General features: G+C 38.3%; 1 protein-coding gene across 4 annotated transcripts in view; it reads right to left on the bottom strand.

The window, feature by feature from the left end:
* LOC124276334 (multiple epidermal growth factor-like domains protein 11) overlaps positions 1–25,182 on the bottom strand; it is a 97,150-nt gene that overhangs the window by 51,588 nt on the left and 20,380 nt on the right. For 3 of the 4 annotated variants that reach the window (XM_046711960.1, XM_046711959.1, XM_046711961.1), the window contains exons 2-4: positions 7,385–7,468; positions 6,764–6,971; positions 5,997–6,126 (exon numbers count right to left, since the gene is read on the bottom strand). In XM_046711960.1, coding sequence (XP_046567916.1) covers positions 5,997–6,126; positions 6,764–6,857 — 224 coding nt within the window. In that variant the 5' untranslated portion in view covers positions 6,858–6,971; positions 7,385–7,468. The other variant, XM_046711962.1, reaches the window with a different exon arrangement.

The following is a 25,182-nucleotide window of genomic DNA, read 5'->3' as shown; positions in this document are numbered from 1 at the left end:
TTGGTCATTTTGACGTCTAGTGTACAAAATTATTGATATATTTACTTGCCTAGAGTCCTATGCCAGAAGGCGGTGGCTCATGGGCCAATCTGGCGATGTTGACCGCTGAATAATGTATGTCTCTAAGTTATTGTTATGGGCAGAACCACCCTTACAAGTAACTTAGTAGACAAATATAGCTATTCAAGTCATATTTGCTTGAGTATAACATCCCTGTATCCCTGGTGTTTGCATGCTGGAGACCCGATGCAGTTAGACACCGTCCTCGTTGACACTCCATGGCGGGTGGGGACCAGGGCTGTCGAATCAATTTTATATCACCATGGCTCACAATCATTCTGGTTCTAGTCGCAGTGAAAAGAAGAGACGTTTGGAAGCTGAGATATTGTCCTCTGATGATGATATTTCTCTTCCTCAAAATTCAAATTCCTGGGCCCGATTTATTGTCGTTGACTCAAAAGATGGACTCCCTTTGAAAATCAACCCTTTTGCTATTAGCAAAGCAATTGAAGGCATTTGTGGCGAAGTAACAAATGTTTCACGGCTCCGAGGCGGCTCTCTTTTGGTAGAATGTGCCCGACGACCACAGGCTGTTAATCTTTTGAAATGTACCACTTTTGTCAATACTGAAGTCACTGTCTCAGTACACCGAACTCTAAATTCCAGTCGAGGGATCATCCGCGACAGAGCCCGTTGTCTCGCGGAAATGACTGAGGAAGAAATACTGAAAGAACTTTCTGGGCAACATGTGACCTCAGTGAAACGTTTCATGAGAAAAGATGGAGATGTAATTATCCCAACAAATACTTATTTGTTCACTTTTTCGCTGACTGCTATCCCCAAATCCATTAAGGCAGGCTATTTTAACATCGGAGTGGAGGTGTATGTCCCCAATCCACTCCGGTGTTACAATTGTCAGAAATTTGGACATGGTTCCAAATTCTGCAATCGTCCATCTCTATGCCATCGTTGTGGAGGGAACCATGAAAGCTCTGGTTGCAAAGCAGAACTGAACTGTGTTAATTGTAAAGGTCAACACGACGCATCTTCCAAATCTTGTCCTTCCTGGATATATGAAAAGGATGTTTTGACTGTAAAATGTCAAAACAACATTTCTTTTCAAGATGCTAAAAAGGTTGTAGCTAGCCGGCTACCACCCTCAACACAAACCTATGCTGCTGCTGTTTCCCGCACTTCCTCTACTAGATCAATTGAATGTCAAACTGACTTGACATGGGCGAAAACGGAACACCCTGAGCCTATTACCAAAGCCTCTAACAGTCAGACGAATCATTCAGACAGTCAACAATGTGCCACTTCTCCAACGTCTCAGTCTACACCAGCTACTGCAACAACAGCTCCAATACAAGTATCAAGCGAAGTGTCAAAACATCAAAAGAAAAAACAAAATAAGAAAATTAAAACTAAGATTGCCACTCCTACTGAAACGTCAGTGGATCTACACAACTTTTTTGACCCTCTCGAGATGGATTTTACTCCATCTTCAGAACGTATGAGTAGTAATAACTACTCTTCACGTTCACGTGAGCGATCACCTATAGACCCACCATGAGCCATTCCAGTCTTCTTCAATGGAACTGCAGAGGACTTAGACATAATTTCCATGAACTGCAGTTATTAACAACAGATATAAACCCATCAGCTATTTGTTTACAGGAAACGTACCTTAAACATACCGATAATTGTGATGTAAGACGCTTTAATTCTTTTCATTCTTTTTCTCCACCGGGTGCTAAGGCTACCGGGGGTGCTTCTGTTCTGGTGCGACAGGGTGTTATTCACAGTCCTGTTCCCTGACCACAAACCTCCAAGCTGTAGCAGTTCGTCTTACACTGCAAATTACGTTCACACTTTGTTCCTTATACCTTCCACCTTCTTCAAATATTCAGAAGCTTGAACTCCAAAAATTGTGCGACCAGCTCCCTAAACCCTTTATCATCATGGGTGACCTAAATGGACATAATCCGTTATGGGGAAGTTCAAATATTAATCAAAAAGGAAAAGTGGTCGAAGATTTCATATCTGATAACGACCTTTGCATCTTTAATGATGACTCAAAAACGTACTTACATCCTGGTACAGGTGCATATTCATCACTAGATCTGTCACTTGCAGATTCAAATTTGTTGAGTGAATTCACATGGTCAGTCCACGATGACATGTGTGGAAATGACCACTTTCCAACTATTTTGAAACCTGTGTCCCCAGCTGATGTTCCTCCGTCATCACGATGGAATTTTAAAAAAGCTGACTGGCATTTATATGACACTCTTTGCACTAACAAATTGAAACCTGAGCTTTTCATGGACACCCTTGATCCTATAAAATGTTTCTCTGATGAACTAAATATAATTGCTGATGAATGTATTCCCAAGTCCTCTGCTGTTGCTCACATACGAAAACCATGGTTTGATGACAACTGCAAACAAGCAAGGAAGGCACGGAAAAAAGCTGAACACTATTTCCGTCGCCATCCTATGGTCCATAATCTCAATAAATTTAAGATCTTAAATGCCAAAGCTAGGCGTACTTTTAAACAAAGTAAACGTCAATCCTGGAGAAATTATGTATCAAACATCAATTCACGTACGCCCATGTCCAAGGTATGGAATATGGTACAAAAAATCAAAGGTAAAGGCTCTAAAACTGGCATCCGCCATCTTAAAAATGGAAATGATTTATTAACAGATACTTCAGATATTGCAAATAAACTAGGTGAAACTTTGGCTAAGCACTCTTCCTCCTCTAACTATGTACCCAAATTTCAAAACTATCAACAGCAACAAGAAAAGAAACCTATTAATTTCAACACGGATAATGGGGAGGACTATAATGAATTATTTTCTATTCATGAGCTTCATAAAGCTCTTGACCAAGCTCACGATACCGCTGCAGGATTTGATAACATACATTATCAACTCCTGAAGCACTTACCAGAATCCTGTTTAGAGACACTTTTACATATCTTTGATAGTATTTGGACGTCTGGTGCATTTCCTTCTTCATGGCGTGATGCAATAATTGTTCCAATTCCAAAACCTGGCAAGGATCATACAGATCCTTCCAATTATCGACCAATTTCACTCACTAGCTGCGTTTGCAAAACCATGGAACGCATGATCAATAATAGATTAGTTTGGTACTTGGAAACCAACAACTTAATAACTGATATACAGTGTGGTTTCCGTAAAAACAGAAGTACAATTGATCATTTAGTGCGTTTGGAATCTTTTGTGAAAAATGCCATAATTAATAAACAACATGCAGTGTCGATCTTTTCGATCTAGAAAAAAGCATACGATACTACGTGGAAACATGGTATCTTAAGAGATTTACATGATTTTGGATTACGAGGCCGTTTGCCTCAATTTATATCCAACTTTTTTACATGATAGACAATTTCAAGTCCGAGTGGGTTCTACCCTGTCTGACCATTATAATCAGGATCAGGGTGTCCCTCAAGGCAGTATTTTGTCTGTCACACTGTTTAGCATTAAGATAAACAGTTTATCCAAGGTTTTAAATGATTCAATAGATGGATCACTTTTTGTGGATGATTTTAATATTTCTTGTCGTGGTAAAAATATGCATACTATTGAACGACAACTGCAGTTGTGCTTAAACAAGATAGATAAATGGTGTCTCGAAAATGGCTTTAAATTTTCTAAATCCAAAAGTAATTGTATACATTTCTGCCGTAAGTACAAACCGCATAAAGACCCGGAACTATCTCTAAATGGCACTCCCATCAGAGTTGTGAAGGAGGCCAAGTTCTTGGGTATTATTTTTGACTCACACTTAACGTTTCTACCACATATTAAAGCCCTTAAAAATAAATGCCTAAAGGCACTTGACTTGATGAAAGTCGTTTCAAATTCTAAGTGGGGAGGGGATCAAGCTACCCTCTTACATCTATATCGATCACTGGTCCGTTCCAAACTTGATTATGGTTCCATCGTATATGGTGGAGCCTGCAACAGCAACCTAAAACTACTTGATTCTGTCCACCACCAAGGCCTAAGACTTTGTCTTGGGTCTTTTAGAACCTCTCCAATTGATAGTCTCTATGTTGAGGCTGATGAGCCATCACTTACCCAACGTCGTATCAAACTATCTTTGCAGTATATAACAAAACTCTATTCTAACGAGTCTAATCCTGCTTTTAACTGTGTTTTCAATCCTTCTTATGAGCAGTTGTACAACAAAAAGCCTTCTCTTGTTCCGCCTCTTGGGCACAGAATTAAACCATTCCTTACTGCTGCTGGCATTGAGCTGGATAATATATCTCCTTCTGGTATTCTTTCTTCTCCTCCTTGGCAATTGGTGAGGCCAGAAGTTGACTTAACATTAACCACTAATGATTTACAGTATAAACAAGAATTTAGTCAATTAAGAAATAAATATAATACCTATAAATCCTTATATACAGATGGATCCAAGGATGGTGGCGCGGTTGCTTGTGCCACTGTCATTGGGTCCAAAATAATATCTTCCAGACTACCTAATGACAGTTCAATTTTCACAGCAGAAGCAAACGCAATACTAACAGCTCTTAAATATATTAATAAACACCGTAAATATAAACAATATATCATTTTTTCAGATTCTCTTTCGTGTCTTCAGGCTATTAAAAATCTTTCTTGCAAACATCCACTTTTATTAGAAATTATTGAATTGTACAATGAACTTGCTACTGGCCAATACGACATCATCTTTTGTTGGTTACCCAGCCACGTTGGCATTTCTGGGAACACAATGGCTGATCTTGCTGCCAAGGCAGCACTCAACAAATCTGTGACACCACTTCTGATCCCATACTCTGATTACAAAGCCAGCATTAGAACATACATCCGCGATCTGATGCAAAAGAAGTGGGACACCCAAGTAGGTATCAATAAATTACATGCAATCAAACCAACTATTGGTTACACCTACTTGGGTTGTCAGTCCAGATTTGAAGAGGTCGTCATACGACGATGTCGTATTGGCCACACAAGATATACTCATGAGTACCTATTGAAAGGTGAGGATCCTCCGTTTTGTATCCCTTGTGATGAAAGAATCACGGTCAAGCATGTCCTGCTTGACTGTGTTGAATATTCCATCACAAGGGATAAGTATTTTAATGTCAAAACATTGAAGGATCTTTTTTATAATGTTAATTATCATTTAATAGTTGAATTTTTAAAAGAATTAGATTTGTTAACTGATTTGTAAATAGATAAATATTTTATTCTTGGTAATTTAAATTAGTCACTGAGATTGTTAGTGGCTGTACCCTCAAAGGGGGTTGACGTAGCGTAAAATTATTGTCCTCCTGAGAGGGTACGTAAGTCCCAAAACTTTCAAAGTAAAATAAAAATTATCACATTTTAAACGTAGTAAGTTTGTTATTTTAACTGTTGGCTAAATTTTCCTACAATCGCCAGCGGCTGAAAGGATGGTGTAAATCCAGCTAGGATCCATGCAGGTAGCAAAAGTAATGTAAGTCCCCATGGCTCCTTGCATGGTGATCTACCTTCAGTTGTTGGCGATCAATAGCCTGTTTTTATCTTGTATTGTCCTAATAGTGCTATTAGTTTTAACCTTTCACACTAGTTTTAAATCTAATTGTGATATTCTAGTTGTTTTACTGTCCTTCGTTGACAGGGTTTTATATATAATATGTCTGTATTACAAAGTTAGAACTAGTTTTAGTCACGATATGGCTGAAATATTGCCGATGTGACTTTAACTCTTAACTCACTCACTCATTCTATAACACAAGTTAAAACAACGTGAATATATTGGTTGAATTTATATGACTTTAGACGTGTCTTTCCTAATTGCGTGGATGGATGCCAATGATGGTACCTAATCACTGGGTTGTCTGGTCCCGACCACCAGACTGGCCCAGATTGTTTGGATTTATTCTTACTGAGAGTGCGGTTTCTTAAACGTAATGAACGAAGTCATTTCGATGAGTAAAGAACTACCTGATCACGGAGACGACGACAATGACAGCTATTACTGCAGCTAATACAGCTACGCCTGCGTGAAAATATGGGGAGATTTGCCACCTGCCACAATCAGGTGTTAACTCAGCTGCCGATTGTTGGGGATGCTCTACAACAGAGAACGGTTGATACACACATATCATTTTTGTCTCAACAAGTTCATATGCAAATACAATTATATTTCGAACGTAATCAACGCAGAACAAAGAATTGCGAATTATCCAATTTGTTTAATTGTGTGAGATCAAACTAATAATCGTTCACATACACAGTTACACTCACACTTACACACACAAACACATCTATCCATCCACACACACTCATACTACATACACCATACACATACACACACACACACACACACACACACACACACACACACACACACACACACACACATACATACATACATACATACATACATACATACATACATACATACATACATACATACATACATACATACATACATACATACATACATACCTTCTTTGTAACTGCCGTGTGTATTGTTTATGTGGCTTCTTCCGTGTGTCTGCCGCAATGCATCAGTCATGTTTAGTTTCCTCGGCCTTACACAACTTTTGTCACACGTCGAAAATGGATACGGACATCGCTGTAAACACCCAGGTCCACAGAAACCATCCCTGCATTGTCCCACACAATCTCCCGTGTATCTGTCACACTCCAGACACGGACGCTTACATGAAGTACTACATGTTAACCCCCTCCACCCCAACACACACCCCTCCGTACAGTTGACGGCTCGACCATTGGCCAGTAGGGCACATCGTCCATTAAAGCAGTTTCCCCGGCAGCTCCATCTACAGTCAGACCCATAGAAGCCGCTGACACAGTCAGTACATTCCTCGGGACACTGGTTTTCGGGACAGTAGTTCTTACAGCATTCCTTCTTCAAGTGTCGTGGAGTTTTATGCACGCACTTACTGCCACCTTCAACATACGATAGGATGTCTTTTTGTCTGAATTGTCTTGCCACTGGTAAATGTAACTTTTTTTGTGAAAGAATTAGGCATGCAAAAAGAAGTGAATGCGGCCCAATCAATACATAGATGCAACTTGAGATAGTGTGGGCCGTTGTTTCAAATGCCAATATACAGATATGAAAGTGTTGATCAAAGTTTTACACATGGGAAATATGTTAAACAATGGTCGTTGCACTTATGACAGTTGGATACATTATTGTATTTATAGTCACTGTTTCATTGGCATATGTTTAAGGAAAAGAAAAGTGTAGAAACAATGGATCGAGTACCACATATGGTTTTGTAGTGATAATAGTAAAAGATACATTCAAGAAGATTATATTATAAGCACCCTTCAACTACATAGATGGTTTGTCTTACCGTGGTGTATCAGGAGAAACATGTACACAGCAAAGCAACATGTTGTTGGTAAAACTCCACGGTGTCGATCCCGACTCATTTTGTCTGGAGAAAAGAGATAACGGTATCATGTCTTCAACCATCAAACCATGTCTCGACTGGGTGTACGTGTGTAGTGACATGTAAGCTTATGTTGTTTTGGTTTAAGTAGTTTAGGGTTAGGTCCCTGATGATTGATGTTTAGGGGTTTTGCCAGAAGATGGGGTATGATATTTGGATTAAGGCAAGATGTTACGACGTAAATTGTAATAAAAACGCAAATTGTAATACTTGCAGCAAATTGTAATTATCTTTACGGAAATTGTAATAAAAACGTAAATTGTAACAAAAATTGACGTAAATTGTAATACGCAAATTGTTATAAAAATTGACGTAAATTGTAATAATTTTCGTTGCGGTAAAATGTAATAAATGTTTACGTAAATTGTAATAACAGTTTTAATCACTCGTAAATACGCGGGTGTTTGTTTTTCGTTGCATTTCATACATCACATAAGCTTGTTAGGGCGATAACTCAAGAAAGAAATGATGGATTTTGTTCAAATTTGGTACCAAGGTATATTGGCGAGATTCACCGACACAAGTGAAATGGAGTGACCTTGAGATAATTTTCAAGGTCACAGCAAAACTCTGAGGGTTTTGCCAATATAAAGATTGCTAGCGTGATAACCCAAGAATGAATTGACAAATATTAGCTAAATGACGAAAATGATGTAGGTGGGTGGGTGACTGGGTGTTCTAACGGGTATAACTACGAGGGACGTTCAAATAGTAGTCAGCCTCACCTAGAATATGATACAAATGCAGCTGTTTTTATGTTTTATTTTGCTACATATCATCTATGAGCCCCAAGCAAATTGGTTTTGCTATGTTGCAGCCTCACGATCCCCATTTAGTGAGACTTTGCATCTTGGCTTGGTACTCCTCAAAAACGTAAAATCTGCAATGAAATGCATCACAAACTTCAGGAAACAAAATATGCTATGTTTGAGATTGGTAGAAGTCGGCTAGAATCAAACTTAGATATTAAACTGCACAAAAAAGCAATTTCAAAACTACAATCGCTTGTTCAAATGACTCCCCATTCTGTTTACTGAAAGAACTCGAGAAAGAAATGATGGATTTTGTTCAAATTTGGTACCAAGGTTTATTGACTGGAGATTGGAGATTTACCGACACCACATGAATTTAGTGACCTTGAGGTCATTTTAAAGGTCACAGCGAAGGTGTAACAGTTTTGCACATGCCAAGCTTGATAGCCGCGAACTCAGGAAAGTATTAATAGATTTTGATCCAATTTTATATCAAGGTGTATTGGCGGGATTCCACAAACACCAATTGATTGGGAAACTTGTGCTCATTTTAAGTTCACAGTGAAAAGTGTTTTGCACATGTCTAACTTTTTAGTGCGAAAATACAAGACAGAATTAATATGATTTGCTTAAAGGTAGTACCAAGATGCGCTGGGAGTCCAATTCAGTGACCTTCGGATTATTTTCAAGGTCACAGCGAGTATTCTTTTGCGAGATCTCCAAACCTAATGGATGGAATTTGTTCGCATTTGTATCAAGGCATCAGATGACAGTTTCGGTAACGTTTACATAATTTTCAGGGTCAGACAGAGGATAATTGCGACATTTAGATATCGACATGTGGCGGGGGTAATAGCTATGTTTGTGACAAACGCTTTGTCATTACTAATTTTCAAATTTTGGTTAGCATATGGTTTCTATAATTCCATGTTAATTCTAGCAGCTGTGAAATTATTCGTGACACGTCTTAAAAAAGCCAGAGATTATTTGTGTATGTTTCGAAAATTAAAGTTAATTGTTTTTCATTTTGGAGTTATTTTCGATGTTGACGCAAGGACATATTTTACGAGCACTACCTTTCAATAATTTAATGTTATTTCTATTACATTTTGAAGTTCTTCATAGCATATCCCAAAATAACAGGATACTGTTTGTTTACGCTTTGAAATGTACGTTTCTTTTTCTTCATTTTCGAATTACATGTATTTTCAATGTTGACGCAATGACATATTTGAAGTTAATTTAATGTTTTAATCATATGTGATGTATTATGATTTATGTTACAATCATACATTCATATATTGCGTTGTCATAGTTTAACCTTGTTCGTATTATTTTCTTCATCATATTACTACATATTGTATTTTTATGAGAGGGAATTGTAAGTTACATTTGCTAAGGATATCATAAATCGCTGGCGCCTGGTTATTCCTTGCCACATAGCAGTCAATCTGTCTACTCATTTGTTGTATTTGATTGATGCATATAAAATAAAATGTAGAAATGATATTGAATTGCATCATTTGCTTCAAGGAATCGATCAGATGTGCTCGTTATCAAAGTAAAGTCAAAACTTCTTTCTGTAAGGTATACAGTGGAAGTTGACACCTTAATTGTTATGGGTAGACCAAAGAATTCATTTATTTAGTTTCACCTCTCAAAATACAACAAAGAATCCAACGGGTGGCATTAACCTCAAATAATGATAATAACAATGCTTATAACATACGAGGGCAAACATATCGGGTATAATTTGTTTTCATGCGATATGCACCGGGTGAAATATCACTTTGTCATGGTGACATGACATCATGAACAATGTTATGACGTCACGTTGCTTCTAAGAAGCCGCCTTTTATATACAACGATGACGGGGAGCTTGCCTTTGTTCGAAAGTAGATTATCGCGTAATTTCCACAATTAAAGACTTCGGTAATAAATAGAAAATTATATTCGTGACCATAATATGCTAGGTTAACGACCTAAATATCGGCATATCCCTTCTCTGGTTCCGAAAATACCAAGATTTAGGCAGTTGTGTTGTAAACTGATATTTATCTTCTATAAAGTCGGCTATATTCAAACCATGACAAATGTTAAATAATGTCTGATGACAGTTACCAACGTCCCAATAGTGTCCATATATTTTAGAAATCTATAACAATAAAGCACAACCTCACTACTTTTTTTGATAAATGACTAAGGATTAATCAACCTTATTAAAAGGTTTTCAGGCTTGAAGGACGAAGCTCATTAAAAACTATTCCCAGCTCCCTTTTAGAGACTGATAAAAGGTTCGAAAATGTGGGTCATTAATGCATGAAAGTTTTTATTGTTGTTCATACCCGTTATGCCTCCTGCCTCTACATGTATTCGAGATATAAACGTTAGAACCACCAGCACCCACTCTATGTCTTAAAGTATGCTAGATATAACCGTTAGAACACACCACATCACTTTCTGCCCATTTATTCAATTGGGCTAAATCATAGTTGAGAGTTGCTTCTATGGATTTTACATATTTTCCCGCAACACCGATTGATGTGTCATCGGCCAACATTATTGTGATATTTTGTAAATTTCCAGGTAAATCATTGATATATACAAGGAACACAAATTAACCAAGGGCAGATCCTTGAGGAACCCCTGCAGTAACATCTAGTTTATCATAATGTTCCATTAACAGAGACACACTGTCGTCTATCAGGGCCCGGTTGTTCAAAACTCGGTTATCTTTTAACCAGCCGTTAAGTACATTTAACCGACTTTTACCTAATAACAGAGGGTTATCTTGTTGTTCAAAACTCTGTTAACTTTTAACAGGCTGTTAACGTGACGTTAAGTTAACACACCTAAGGACCGCCGCTAACTTTTTAACAGTTGTGGTTAACTCGCAAATGGCGTTCATGGCTAACACTGCTTTTTTATGATGCCAGTTCAGCAAAGAAAGGATAGGGTGTATCGTGGACTGGACTTCGATATTGGAAATTATTCTGACGAAGATCGAGAGTTACATACGAAACTGTATCTATGCACATAATAGGAACTAAAATACATGTTTTACAAGTACATGATGCCTACGTTTCATCTTTTAACACTTGTGGAAAGGTTTATATATGCTTTACTACACTAAATGTGTGAATTTCTTCTGTAAATATTATTCAAACAAACACTTTCAAAGAATATAACACGTACACCCTATACCCACGTATGATATGATATTGAACAAGGCTACATGTAGATAATTAAATTAGTTTCATGAAAAAATATCCGAACGATTACATTATGATACTGAAAGTGTAATCGGCGGGATATGGTGATTGTGTATACTCTTATTCTACCGACCTTCACCTCAGAGAAATTGCCAAATACACTCCCATTTTAAGAAAGAGAAGAAGCCAGAAATGCCGATTATTACCGTTGTCGTTCTGCGTGATTTTGCGTCAGTCATGGCGTCACGCAGCACAGAAACTTGACAGTTTCGTGTAAACACATCACATTCCTGTATTGTATCTATTTTTAATTTCCTATTTCTTGCTACTATGCTCTTTCCATGCAAATGGGTGTCTGAAAATTTGAGAAAATGCTACACAGTGTAAAGTCTGAAATTGTCTTTGTTTACATTTCAAACAGGTGTTGTCTTTCGAGCACAGCAGTTGTTTCCACCCCCAATATCTTTCGTTTCACTTTATCTAGACACTTGGTATTGGTGCCAAAAAGACCAGTTGTAATTAGATTCTAAAATGTATGAGGAATTCAGTAGGGCTGGGACGAGTAGGAAACAATGGAATCGAGTACCCGCATGTACGTACCCGAATCGGAATCGAGTACCCGGAAATGTAAGAAATACATTCGGGTCAACTTTCTGAATATTCAATCACGATTTGACAGAGATTATTGTAGAAAACTTGAACAGTTGGTAATAAGACATTAAAACTGACCTCAAGCTATTTAATTTACGTCTGTTTAACCAATATAGAGAGTAACACCATTACTTACATTCCTCGTTATAACAACGAACGTTTTGTTCCTGCTGCTACTGTAACTTAACTACTCACTGCTCATGCACAGATAAATTACAGTCATTAAAACTATGCTCCATTAATCGGACAATACCAATGATGTAAAAACCCGTGAATTTCCGGGTTAGAATATTGATCTTCAGTAACCCATGCTTGTCGTAAGAGGCGACTAACGGGATCGGGTGGTCAGGCTCGCTGACTTGGTTGACATATGTCATCGGTTCCCAATTGCGCACATCGATGCTCATGTTGTTGATCACTGGATTGTCTGGTCCAGACTCGATTATTTACAGACCGCCGCCATATAGCTGGAATATTGCTGAGTGCGGCGTAAAACTAAACTCACTCACTCACTCAATGATGTAAATGTGTGTTACGTCAAAAATGAAAAAGACAAGCTATTGTCTGCCCTTGTCATTACAGAGCTCTCTCCCCTTTCCGGATACTCGATTCCTAGAAATAGGACTCGATTCCAGCTGTACCCGACCCGGATTCGAGTACCCGAGTACCCGTCCCAGCCTTAGAATGCAGTGATTCATTTGTCGCCGCTGAATATGAAATACAAGTGATGTAATTGGCGTTTCAATACCGGCCTTCGCGAAACGTGATTTTGTAAACACTATCCAATAGGGCGCAAAGTGCACTTGGGCGTTCGTGTGAGTGTATTTATGAAAACATCTGAACACGATTCCAGGTTTATCGGCAACGTTTCAGAATTATTAGTGATTTTATTAAAAACTGATATCATTGTTAATTAATATGCTATTTTTGAAAGTCTATACTCCAAGTAATTATCCGATTTTGTTTTGATATGTCCGTCTGGCATCCCTTCCCATAGATGGATTTTAATTATATTTTTACTAATCATTTCAGCAATAGGCCTAATTTCTTTTTCATTCTTCGAATGTTTTAATTGAAGCAAATCATCTTTTAAAAATGCTGTATTAATTGATGAAAACTTAGTTAGCATAAACATTGCTCTCGCAACTGATGTGTAGGAAAATAAACATAACATTATTATGTATCTATTTCTGTTGTGAGTGATATGCAGGCCTACTTCGTAGTCACTTTGATTAAATGTTATATTTGAATATCGAAACCTTTTTGTCACAGCGAACACAACACTATCTCTTGTCATATTACACGATAATATTTGGAATTTGTGACTTATTTTATAACAATATCTGAATGCTAATGTTATACACTGATAGGTTCATATAAGGAATACTATGGCACAACAGTATTTCTCTGCCGAATCGTTGCAGCGTTCTATAATACACTTATGAAATATAATACATGTTTTCCGTCCTTGAAGGCATTGAAAAGAACTATCTATGCATTAAATGGAGGTTCACCTGATTAATGAGTATCGAGGAAATTATGTTTATCTACTACAGCGTTCTATAATACACTTATGAAATATAATACTAGTACATGTTTTCCGACCGTGAAGTCATTAACAAGAATTATGCATTTTCTGCAGTCACTTGTGAATTGAACTTAATGAAGGTTAATCTGATTAATGAATATCGAGGGAATTATGTTCATCTATAAATTAGACGCAGCTTCATGTTTTTCAAGACATCTTTCCGGAATATGTGTCTGTGAAGGCGTTCAGATAATGACGATATTGCACAGTATCATTCATGAGAGTCTTGTCAAAAGTAAGGTCGGATAATACATCGATTTTATTCAGCAGTGTTGGCCCTGGGGCCTATAGTACGATTACAGTTTGGTTACTTGCACGTGATGCTAGTAACATATTAAGTTTCTATTGGTATTGAATGCATATTTCAGATAAAAGCTATATGGTATCAATTACACAACATCTATATTGTTTGATGTTAAAAGATTTGGCAATGTGTGTTCATACATTACAATTTTTGACTTTTGATTTTTTGACTTGGCAAATAAATAATAAATGATATTGATAGCATCTTCACGACTTGGCCATACAGTCATGACAATTTAAGGAGTGAAAAGTGAGAGATAGGTCTTGTGGGAATTCAAAGATTCATTAAGACTGTAGCCGTCTAAGCGTAACTCTGTGTTTAATATTTATACATTTTCTATCCACGGACAACATGCTTCTAATATTAATATTATTTTCATGGATTTATCATATTTTATCTATAGCTGTGCTGTAATTTTTTCATTAAAATGTCTTTTCTGTTGCTGGAATTGAAGTACTGACTGACTGACTGAGTTTGGTTTTACGCCGCTTTTAGCAATATTCCAGCAACATCGCGGCGGGGGACACCAGAAATGGACTTCACACATTGTACCCATGTGGGGATTCGAACTCGGGACTTCGGCGTGACGAGCCAACGCTTTAACCATTAGGCTACCCCACCGCCCCCCTTGAATTGAAGTAAGTCCCACACAGAGCTGGGATCATATGTCTTTGAAATATAAATTATGCAAACGGCTGGAACCTTGTGTTCCAATACAAAACGTTCGTAACGCTACGACATTCGCATGCCTATGATAAACTATAGAATTGGCCTCAACCATTGACTGGATTACATTCTCTTCGTCAGCAGAGAAATTTCGACTTCTCTTTTTCCTTGGGGTGCAGGCGACATTTTGCTTTTCCATTTTTGGTAAACCGGAAGTAAACAGAAAACGGAACTATGGGATATATGGAAGCTAACTAGTGACGCTAACCACACTGTTAAACTTTGACGGCGACGTTAGCTAACGACATGACTAACCATATTTTGAACAACGCATATTTAACGTTCGGTTACCGTTAGGAGTTAACCGAAGGTTAAGATAACAGAGTATTGAACAACCGGGCCCAGACAGGTCGTTAGTGAACCAACTAAGTACGTTTCCAGGAACACCATCATTTTCTAATTTGTGCAATAAACCTTTATGCCATGCCCTGTAAAAAGCTTTTGAAATATCACAAAACAGCATACAGTAAAGGTGGTGATTATCTAGGACTGAGCATATATTATAATAGATGTCTATGTTGAGATGTAGTAGAATGACTAGCAGTAAAACCTGACTGGAATTTACTTAAAATGTTACGTTCATGGAAATGGTCGTGCACATGCTTTACAATTATTCTTTCAAGGATTTTCCAAAGGATAAGTATTAAACAAATAGGTCTGTAATTAGTTGCGAGGGGTGCATTTCCTTCTTTCAAAATAGGAGTAACATTACCCGTTTTCCACAATGTAGGAAATACAGTCATTCAGTGATATATTATACAACAAACAAAGAGGTTCAGCTATAGATGTACAAATTCATTTGAACACTCTCATGTTAATGCCATCAGGTCCACTAGATTTGTTTGCTGGTAAGGTCTTATCAGATACCTCCTTTTTTGTTGTCGCATACTTTTGCGTTATTGAAACAAATGTGGACAACTTAAAGCTGATGTATGGCGTTATTGCAGCAAAGGCTGAGCGGAAGGAGAATAACATGGTTCCGGCACTGTGAGACTATTAAGAAAGGTCACATGCAGCGCAATAATATTCCAATTATGTACTGCCAAAAGATATTTTATAGTAGTGAGCTGAATAGACTTACGAGTTGGTACGTGTGGCATATTTGGCTGTGCTCTAAGAGACACATCCTCGATAATCTCCAGGGTATACGTTACGATAACTCTCCACTATACCCTGGATGCATCCACGGCTGAGGGCGATGATTTTATTACCTCCCTTGGCTGGCTCCGCATTCTCACAGTAGCCAATCAGCTAAGCCGCCGTTACAACCGAGCTTGCCAGTGTCAACAAGGATAGCGGTCGCAGTCGCGAAGGTTTGTTCACAGTGCCACTGAGATTTTTTGGGAAATAATAAGACAAATTGACAGATCTGAAACTGTAAAAAATATATGACAAAACTCCTTCTACTTCATTCAGAGTGCCTCTGCATCAATTGTGTTTCCAAGTTTTAACGGTTAGATAATTTAAGAAGCGAAAGTGAGTTGTGATTGGTACGCTCAACTTCCCAGCGTAGGCACCTGATTGGATAAAAAGCCAGCCAATTGAGGTAATAAAATCATCGCCCTAAGCCGTGGATGTATCCAGGGCATAGAGGAGAGTGATCGTAACGTATACCCTGGAGATTATCGAGGATGTAAGAGAAATAAAGTGCTATTCTATTGGGACAGCTAGGGACACTTGAGAGGACAAAGAGTCACCTCATCACCACTGAACCTTTTAATCCCTCGAAACAAGCACCTCACAAGATCTGCCAACACCGCAGACAAGACGTAACTCATACTGGTAGCAAGAGCGAGTGCAGCTTAAAGGTCACATGTAACCAAAAAATCAAACATAATTAAAACACAATTACCACTTATTCATGACATATAATATACATTGCTGGTTATGAAAAAAGATATAAACAAAATTATAAGCGTACAATCGCAAATCAAAAGTGCAATATTGTGTACTTGGGTTTACTTCCCAAGAAACGAAGCAGCCGGGATACCGAACCCAGTCAGAGCGGGTGAGTGTGCACTCAAGTGTAACGGCTGGTTCATTAGCAGATGCCGCCCTCACGGCTCATTGTGTGTGTATATATAGAGATGTTGGGTTTTGTAAATACATGCTCATTGTTTGTGTATAACATTTTACAATCATTTTACATCATAACATGTCATGTGTTCAAGTATCACACCTGCCTGTCTGTGTAATTACATAATGTGACAGAGACCGAACTCAGGCCATAAATCAATGCATTTTGTTTATGGTGTATAGCCTGATTGGTGTTAAGTTCAAATTGCATGTGGTCAGTGATAACAGCTGTGTATTGAATATTGTCATTAGCAGACAGGCAGGCAGACACACAGGTGTCAATAAAACAAGACACTGAGTTTTGTCTGTGACAACGACATATCTATATCACAGTTAGAAATTCTGCCAACTCTAAATAATAACATTGCTTTCAAGTATCGAACTGAGAAAGTGACTCGGTAAGAAGAACGTGTGGTGAAATAGACAAATGAAATTATATAAACAGTTTATTTACTGTCATAACATATAAAAAGCCCGCGCCTGTGAGATATCAACAAAACATTAGAAAAATAGCTCACACCAAAGCCTTTACCGAGTATTCACCGGACAACCCGCTTCCAAACTGCGCGAACCTATTCCACTGCGCACGTGCTATGAGCGCAGCCCAGCTGTTGAAACCAGTTTTCCCCCGAAAAGTCGGGGGAAAATTAGTGAAACATTTGAACTCCGATTTCGCGCGTTTTATTTCATCGCGTTATTTTTCAACTTTATAAGTTGAATTTGCATTTTTGACGATTTGTTTCGGTAATTCCATACCGAAAGGTATCAGAACCTGCAAAGTTGTGTTTTACGTTGCATGTGACCTTTGATAAGGCGTGTTAACTTGTGTAATACTGCTTTCTTTGTCAGGATCTTTTGGTGATAAGTATAATGAGTTCAAGTGGACGTGCAGCACATTGAATACTCGGATGATGTACTCCATATTACTGTAAGAGACAGTTATCATGAACATAGAACCGTTCATAGAGAACCGTTCTCTGTCAAGTTTGTACAGGAGGTGGTGCGCGTGTAAACGTATGAAGTAATATCCGTTACATGTTCAACACGAATGGCGTTATGAATTAGCTTCACAATATCATCTGCGACCGAATATCTTCGATATTCACTGCGCGATCAAAGGTAACAATAGTTTTTAAAACTCCCAGCGTTGTTGAGTGAGTGACTCAACATGGATTTATGCATAAACACCATACAGGGCATTGATTAGATTAATGTTCCCAAAGGAAAGACCAGCACGAACAAACACAGGCGTTCACTACACGCTCTCGCTTTATGAGATATACGACGATAGATTGTTGTTGTCACAACATGTACTCAGTGAGTGTTCAATAGCAAAAAACAGTCAGTAGTTACAAACTAAATTAAAAAAGCAAGGTTTCTTTTTATCCACTATTATGTAGCATTTAGCATGTGTTAAGTTGAGTAAATAAGCACAAGAACTTCCATTTGTTTTCCGTTGTCAGATCACATAATGCCAATGTCATCGCTGGGCGTGGGACGGGAAGTGACTGAAAAGCAAATCAGCTCTGAATAGAAGCTGTGTTTCAAAGACAGGTATTTAACATGAAAGACTAGTGTAAATTTTGCAGTAATGACTTTTTAATAACGATCGAAATGGGTTGACCAATATGAATAATCTCTCCATATATGCCTATGAGTATGAAATCAAGTACATGTAATGCCTTGCAAATGGTATTATTAATAATTATAACTTAACAAACGTTTAGCCATTATTTGGTCTGTGGGGTAGCCAACTGGTTAAAGCGTTCACTCGTCACGCCGAAGACCCGGGTTCGATTCCCCAAATGGTTACTATGTGTGAAGCCCATTTTAGGTGTCCCCCGCCGTGATTTTGCCGGAATATTGCTAAAGGAGGGTAAACCTAAACTCACCCACTCACTTCATTATAACCGACACTGTCCATGTATTTCATGCAGCCCCGACTATTTTGCCGTCGCCCATGTCCGTGTATGAACCATACAGAGAGACACATACAAATTGCATATGACAATAATGCCAGTAAAAGCTGATATCATCTAAATGCGTTTTCATGCAAGATTAAAGAGTTACAATGCCTTTAAGGAGTTATGCAAATAAACGATAAGAAGGAATCTCGTAGCATGCTGTTACTCTGTAATCAACGAGTGAGCGAGTTAGTGTGGGTTGCGCCGCTTTTTGTAATATTCCAGCTATATCTCGGGGGTGGCCTCACACATTATGCAAATATGGGAAATTGAACCCAGATCCACGAGCGAACGCTTTAACCACTAGTCAGGCAAACCGACCCTCCATGATCAACGAGGACACGTGACCAGAACATAATTTGTTAAACATCAAGCACATTCCTATAGTTGTTTTCATATATGGACACAGCAGATAATTTCATATATGCTTTCATTCGGAAAGTGAAGTATGTGTATATATAAAATTTTATTTTCTAGCATTGCCATTGGAAAACATAGTTTTATTACTTCCTTTTTAAAACTGTTTCTGAAGAGAGAATACAATGCAACCACATTCTGAATAACACATATAGGATTCAGATTTAAGATTCACAAATCGTCATGGAGACCGGAAGCTATATGAGGACCTTAGGAGAACACTTAACTTGTCAGTTGACAAGATTTGTCATCAGTGAAGATCTTACCGGACCCGAGGAGGGCAAGGTCGAAGGGCCCGCCAACTGGTCTTGTATAAGAAAGTTGAGGCGTCAAGGGTGACCAGTGGGTCATGCATCCTCATTAAGATGGGGGGTCGGGCAGGCGAGAAAGGTGGCCAACAGAAAGGTGGCCAACAGAAGTGTGCAAGTCTACTAAACTCAAAGTGGTGATTAGTCTGAATCAAAACAAATGAATACTATTACAGTCATGAGATCACTTGTTTGAAATACCCATAATGCCCTTGCACGATCTCACGAACAGTTACTGTTGATAGTCTTCATGACTCCATGGGAGTCTTGTTTTTGTCTGCTGACGAGGACAGACGTGTGTATCTCGCTCTCTGAGTCAGTGTTCCTGTGTAGATTGTTCTCGCTGAGATTTATAGTGGTTAGTTGGGGTTTGTTTTGTTTCATACCATAAGCATAGTTGGTGAAACTTGCTTTGGTAATTAATTTAGTAATTATTTTTTGTAATTGCCTTTCGTTTGTGTTCGTGAAATTTCCTTGCACGTTTTCTGTTTCGGTTGGCTGAGCACGCTCGGCTTTGTGCGTGCCCTTGGCACGTATTGTCCGTGCAGAACTTGCTTCGCGGATTACGCTTGTCGACAACACTAGCGTTTGCTTCGCAGATAGGGTTATTAATCCTGATTCTGACGGGGAATATACAGCCGACTGGTCGGCTCATGATGATTTTGAGGAAACTTCTACTCATGCCGAATTTGCTGAGAAATATAATGCTATGTTGGCTAAACGTCCAAAACGGAAACATGATGACGATGTACAGACAAATTTTACGGAAAAAAATCTGAAGCCCATTGTTATTTTTTCCTCGGTAGACACTAGTGTTAGTTTGAAATCCGCAACTCCCGTTGCACTAGCTAAGGATATTCAAAAACATATTGGTGATATACATAGCCTAAAGAGGCTGGATAAAGGTGACATTGTGTTACACTGCAGATCGGCTGAGCAGGCCAAAACGGCTCTGTCATTGACGCGAATTTGTGGGAAACAAATCAAAGCTTATGTCCCCAAAAGTTTGCGAGAATCAAAAGGTGTTATTTACAATATAGATCTGGATATTTCTGAAGATGAAATAGTTGAGCAGTTGAAATCCTTCAAAGTGACTGATGCTAAACGTTTAACCAGAGGTAAGGAAAAACAGCAGACATTATCAGTTTTGTTAACTTTTGCAAGTACCACACTCCCAGAGCATGTATACATGCATGTATGTACCACCAGCCCTTAGGTGTTATAAATGCCAGCGTTTCGGTCATACATCAAACAATTGTAAAAGTACAGTTCAAGTTTGTGCCCGCTGCAGTGGGGATCATGCTTATGATGCCTGTCCTTCTAAAGATACCTTGAAATGTTCCAATTGCGGAGGAAATCACAGCGCAGCATATAGAGGTTGTAATAAATACAAGGAAGAGGTAGAAATTCAACGTGTAAAAGTTGAAAACAAAGTTTCTTATAAAGAAGCCGTACAAATGGTCCAAGTAAACAATCCTATGTCTATGTCCTTTGCAAATGCTGTCAAACTCCGTCCTAAACAGCCAGTTGTTCCTTCTCCTCCGCAAGTTGCAGTAAGTAGACCTTCAGTCAAGGTCACTCAAGGTTCAAATAATTGTTCAACTCAATGTTCATGTCAGTGTTCTATTCATGGTGATAGATCACTGGATCAATCTCAGTCTACTCGTCCATCAAGCGAAAGCAGCCCATCCCGAGTTGATAATTCCACTGAAAATCTTGTTGCATTCTTACTAGAGGTTATCACAGTCTGTTTTTGGTGCTCCAAACCGAGATGACCAAATTTGTCGTATTATGTCCGCTGCAAAGTCTCATCTCAACATTGATATATCTCAAGATATCTTCCGTTCTTTTTCCACTGATAAATCATAATGGATAGCGCCCTCTTGCTGCTAACTATTCTGCAGTGGAATGCACAGAGTTTAGTTGCCCACGGTCCTCATCTTAAGGCGTTTCTTGGAAAACTAGAAGTCAAACCGGATGTAATATGCATTCAAGAAACATTCCTCTGGCCTGAGTGTCAGTTTAAAATTAATGGTTATGTTAGCATGCGAAAAGATCGCATTGAATATGACCCTACGACCAGAAATCCTAAACGTGACGGTTGTGCTATTTTTGTGAAATCAGATTTAACCTATAATAGTCATACCTTGCCGAAACTTAATTTTGAGGCAAATGCGGTGAAAATTGTCTCAGACGGGAAACAATTCCTAACCATTGTTAATATATACAGCAATGGTTCGCCATCTCTAGATGATTATAAAATGCTGACAAATTCTGTAGATACACCAGTTTTGATATGTGGTGATTTCAATAGTCATAATGCACTGTGGGGGAGCAGGCATACAAATCATGCTGTTCAAGTTGTAGAAACTCTTTTGGATGACACAGGTTTAATATTGCTAAACTCTGGCCAAATGACCCTGATAAATATTGGTAACTTTACTTTCTCAGCATTGGATCTTACCCTTGTTTCGCCGATTTTATCACACAAATGCAAATGGGGTGTTTATCAACACGACAGTCTGGGGAGTGATCACTTTCCAGTTTTCACTGAAATATCATTTACACCTCTTCGAACACCTGCACATGGACTTTCTAGATGGAGATTTAAATCTGCAAATTGGCATAAATTTGTTGAACTTTGTTCAAATGAAATAACCTGTGATCTGCTTGTAATCTAACTTTATCTCTGACTAAAATCTCAGAAAAAGCTATTGGTAAAACTTCCGGAAAACCAACTACTCGAAATTCTCAGTATTGGTGGAATAAGGATTGTGATAAAGCCGATAAAGCTCGGCAAAAGGCTTATAACAGACTTCGCAGGACATCCTTACTGGTTGATTTAGACGACTTTCGGAAAAAACGGGCTGAATTCCAACGTCTTGTACGATCATTAAAACGCAGCAGTTGGCGTTCTTACATATCTACAATAAACAGGCATACTTCCTTATCTTCAATTTGGGTCAAGGTAAAAAGGATTAGTGGGAACCGTAATAGATCCCCTATTCCTGTTTTGGATCAAAGCGCTATTTCTTGTGAAGAGAAAGCAAATCTTTTAGCAGATCAGTTTGAGGCTGTTAGCAGCTATGAAAACTTTTCAACAAAATTTAAAAACGAAATCACAAATTTGGAGAATGAGATTATTCCAATAATTTCAGATTCTTTTACTGCAACCTTTTCCTGAATATGATTTATCCTTCCACCTGGGAGAATTAAAATCGGCAATATCAAAGGGCAAGAATACATCTCCTGGTGCCGATGAATTGTGTTACGAACACTTTAAACATATGCCAGATTCAGCTCTAGAAGTCATACTTAATATCATAAATCAAAGCTGGATATCTGGGAAGTTACCCAAAAGCTGGAGACACGCTGTTGTTATCCCTGTTCCCAAACCTGGTAAAGATCCATCTCGCCCTGTTTCATACAGACCAATAGCCTTAACGTCTAACCTGTGTAAAATCATGGAAAGGTTGGTCACAAATCGTTTGAGTTTCTACTTAGAATCAAATGAATTATTAACGAGGCTACAGTGTGGGTTTAGGAAAACTCGTTCTTGCATAGATCATCTAGTTCGACTACAAAATGAAGCACAAAAAGCACTAGGAAACCAAGAGTAAATGCTGTGTGTATTTTTAGACATTGAAAAGGCATATGATATGCTATGGAGAAATGGACTTTTATTTAAACTGCAAAGCTTGGGGGTAAGGGACGTATGCTACAGTGGATAAAGTCCTTCCTAACTGATCGAACCATACAAGTTCGTATTGGGCATCACGTGTCTGACATGCGAATTATCGTAAATGGCTCTCCACAGGGCAGTGTTATAAGCCCTTTGCTCTTTAATATAATGATCAATGATTTCTTTTCTGAACTTCCTTTAAACATTGATGCATCACAATTTGCAGATGACGGTGCTTGTTGGAGGCGTTTTGGAAACATTGAGTTTGTTCATAAATCTATCCAATTAGCTCTAAATTCTATAGATGTTTGGTGTTCAAAGTGGGGGTTCAAGGTTTCAACTTCTAAATCAGTTGTTATGTTCTTCACAAGACGTAAAGTTCCTCCAAATCTGAAGCTACACATTGGTGGTCAGGACATAAAATTTGTTTCTGAATTTAAATTTTTGGGTGTAATCTTTGATCAAAAACTCACTTGGTCAAACCACATCAACTACATTTCATCAAAATGTACTAAAGCTCTCAATTTACTGAAAAGCGTGTCTGTCACAAAGTGGAGTGCTGATAAATCATCCTTGCTTCTGTTGTACAAAGCACTAATTTTGTCTAGATTAGAATATGGCTGTCAAGTTTTTATGAATGCTGCAAAATGTCATTTGGCTAAACTTGATCGTGTTCAAGCCAAAGCTCTTCGGATATGCACTGGTGCTTTTCCTACTACTCCAGTTTCTGCCCTGCAGGTGGAATGCTCAGAACCTCCTTTGCAATATCATCGTCTTAAAGTTGCCCTTAAGTACTATTTATCCTTAAAAGCTTCCTCTAGGTATCAACCAGCAACTGATATATTGTGTGATTGCGTGGAATATGTCATGTGTGATTTGAATCATGGAAAACCATCGTTTGGATTACTTGTACAACAATTTGCATTACAGTACAAGTTAAACAATCTTCAGTTGAATGCTGCTCGATCTCTCCCGAAAACGGTTCCATGGACTTTAACACAACCTTCGATTTCACAGGATTTATCGGAGCTTGTAAACAAACAAATGTCACCAAGTGTTATTGAAATCCTCATCCAAGATTACATTCACACCAAATATAGCAATTTTACTCATATTTACACTGATGCTTCAAAGGATCCCAGAACCGGTCATGTTGGTGGGGCTTTCTATATTCCCGATATTGGTTTATCCAAAAGATTTAGATTGACTGATCATCTGTCTGTATTTGCAGCAGAACTGACATCCATACTTCAAGCTTTAAAATGGGTAAAAGATAATGAACACGAAGCAATAATTTTTACTGATTCGTTGTCAGCTGTACAAGCAATTCAATCAGGTGTACAAGGTCCACGCAGTGACATACTATACGACATCTTGTATCTTGATACTGTTTTAAACTCCATGTACATCAGCTGTGATATTGTTTGGATTCCTGCACATGTTGGTGTAGCTGGAAACGAAGTAGTTGACACAATTGCTAAGATGGCTTGCAACAGACCACAGCCAGATATTCATTCAATTAAGCCAATTCCAAGAGATTACTGGTTTGTCATTTCATCTTCAATAAATGCATCTTGGCAAAATAAATGGGATAATGAAACTACAGGTAGACACATGTACCCTACTTGTCCTGTAGTAAACAAACATTTTAAAATTCGTCGGCATTGTCGCAGAGATGAAGTTGTTTTAACTCGTCTCAGGCTGGGACATTGTGGATTAAAGGCATATAGAAGTATTTTAGATAAAGACTTATCTCCTCTGTGTGAAAGCTGTAACTTACAGTGCCCAGAAACAGTTCAGCACTACCTCATTGAATGTCCAGCTCATGAAAACCCACGTAAGGCTCTTAAAGAAACTGTGCTTAACAAAACCCAAAATACGTTTTCAATGAACGCAATACTTGGCGATAATTTAATGTATGGTTGCATACAAAGAGCTGTTTTAGACTTCCTCGTGAAAACGGGTAAGTACGATGTTATTTAACTGAACAAAAATATAACAGTTTGTTAAGTGTTGGGC

Source organism: Haliotis rubra, unplaced genomic scaffold, assembly GCF_003918875.1.
Source record: "Haliotis rubra isolate DU_JTF1 unplaced genomic scaffold, ASM391887v1 Scf208, whole genome shotgun sequence".
NCBI lineage: Eukaryota > Metazoa > Mollusca > Gastropoda > Lepetellida > Haliotidae > Haliotis > Haliotis rubra.
Note: the sequence above shows the minus strand (reverse complement) of the source record. Positions and strands in the feature narration are given on the sequence as shown.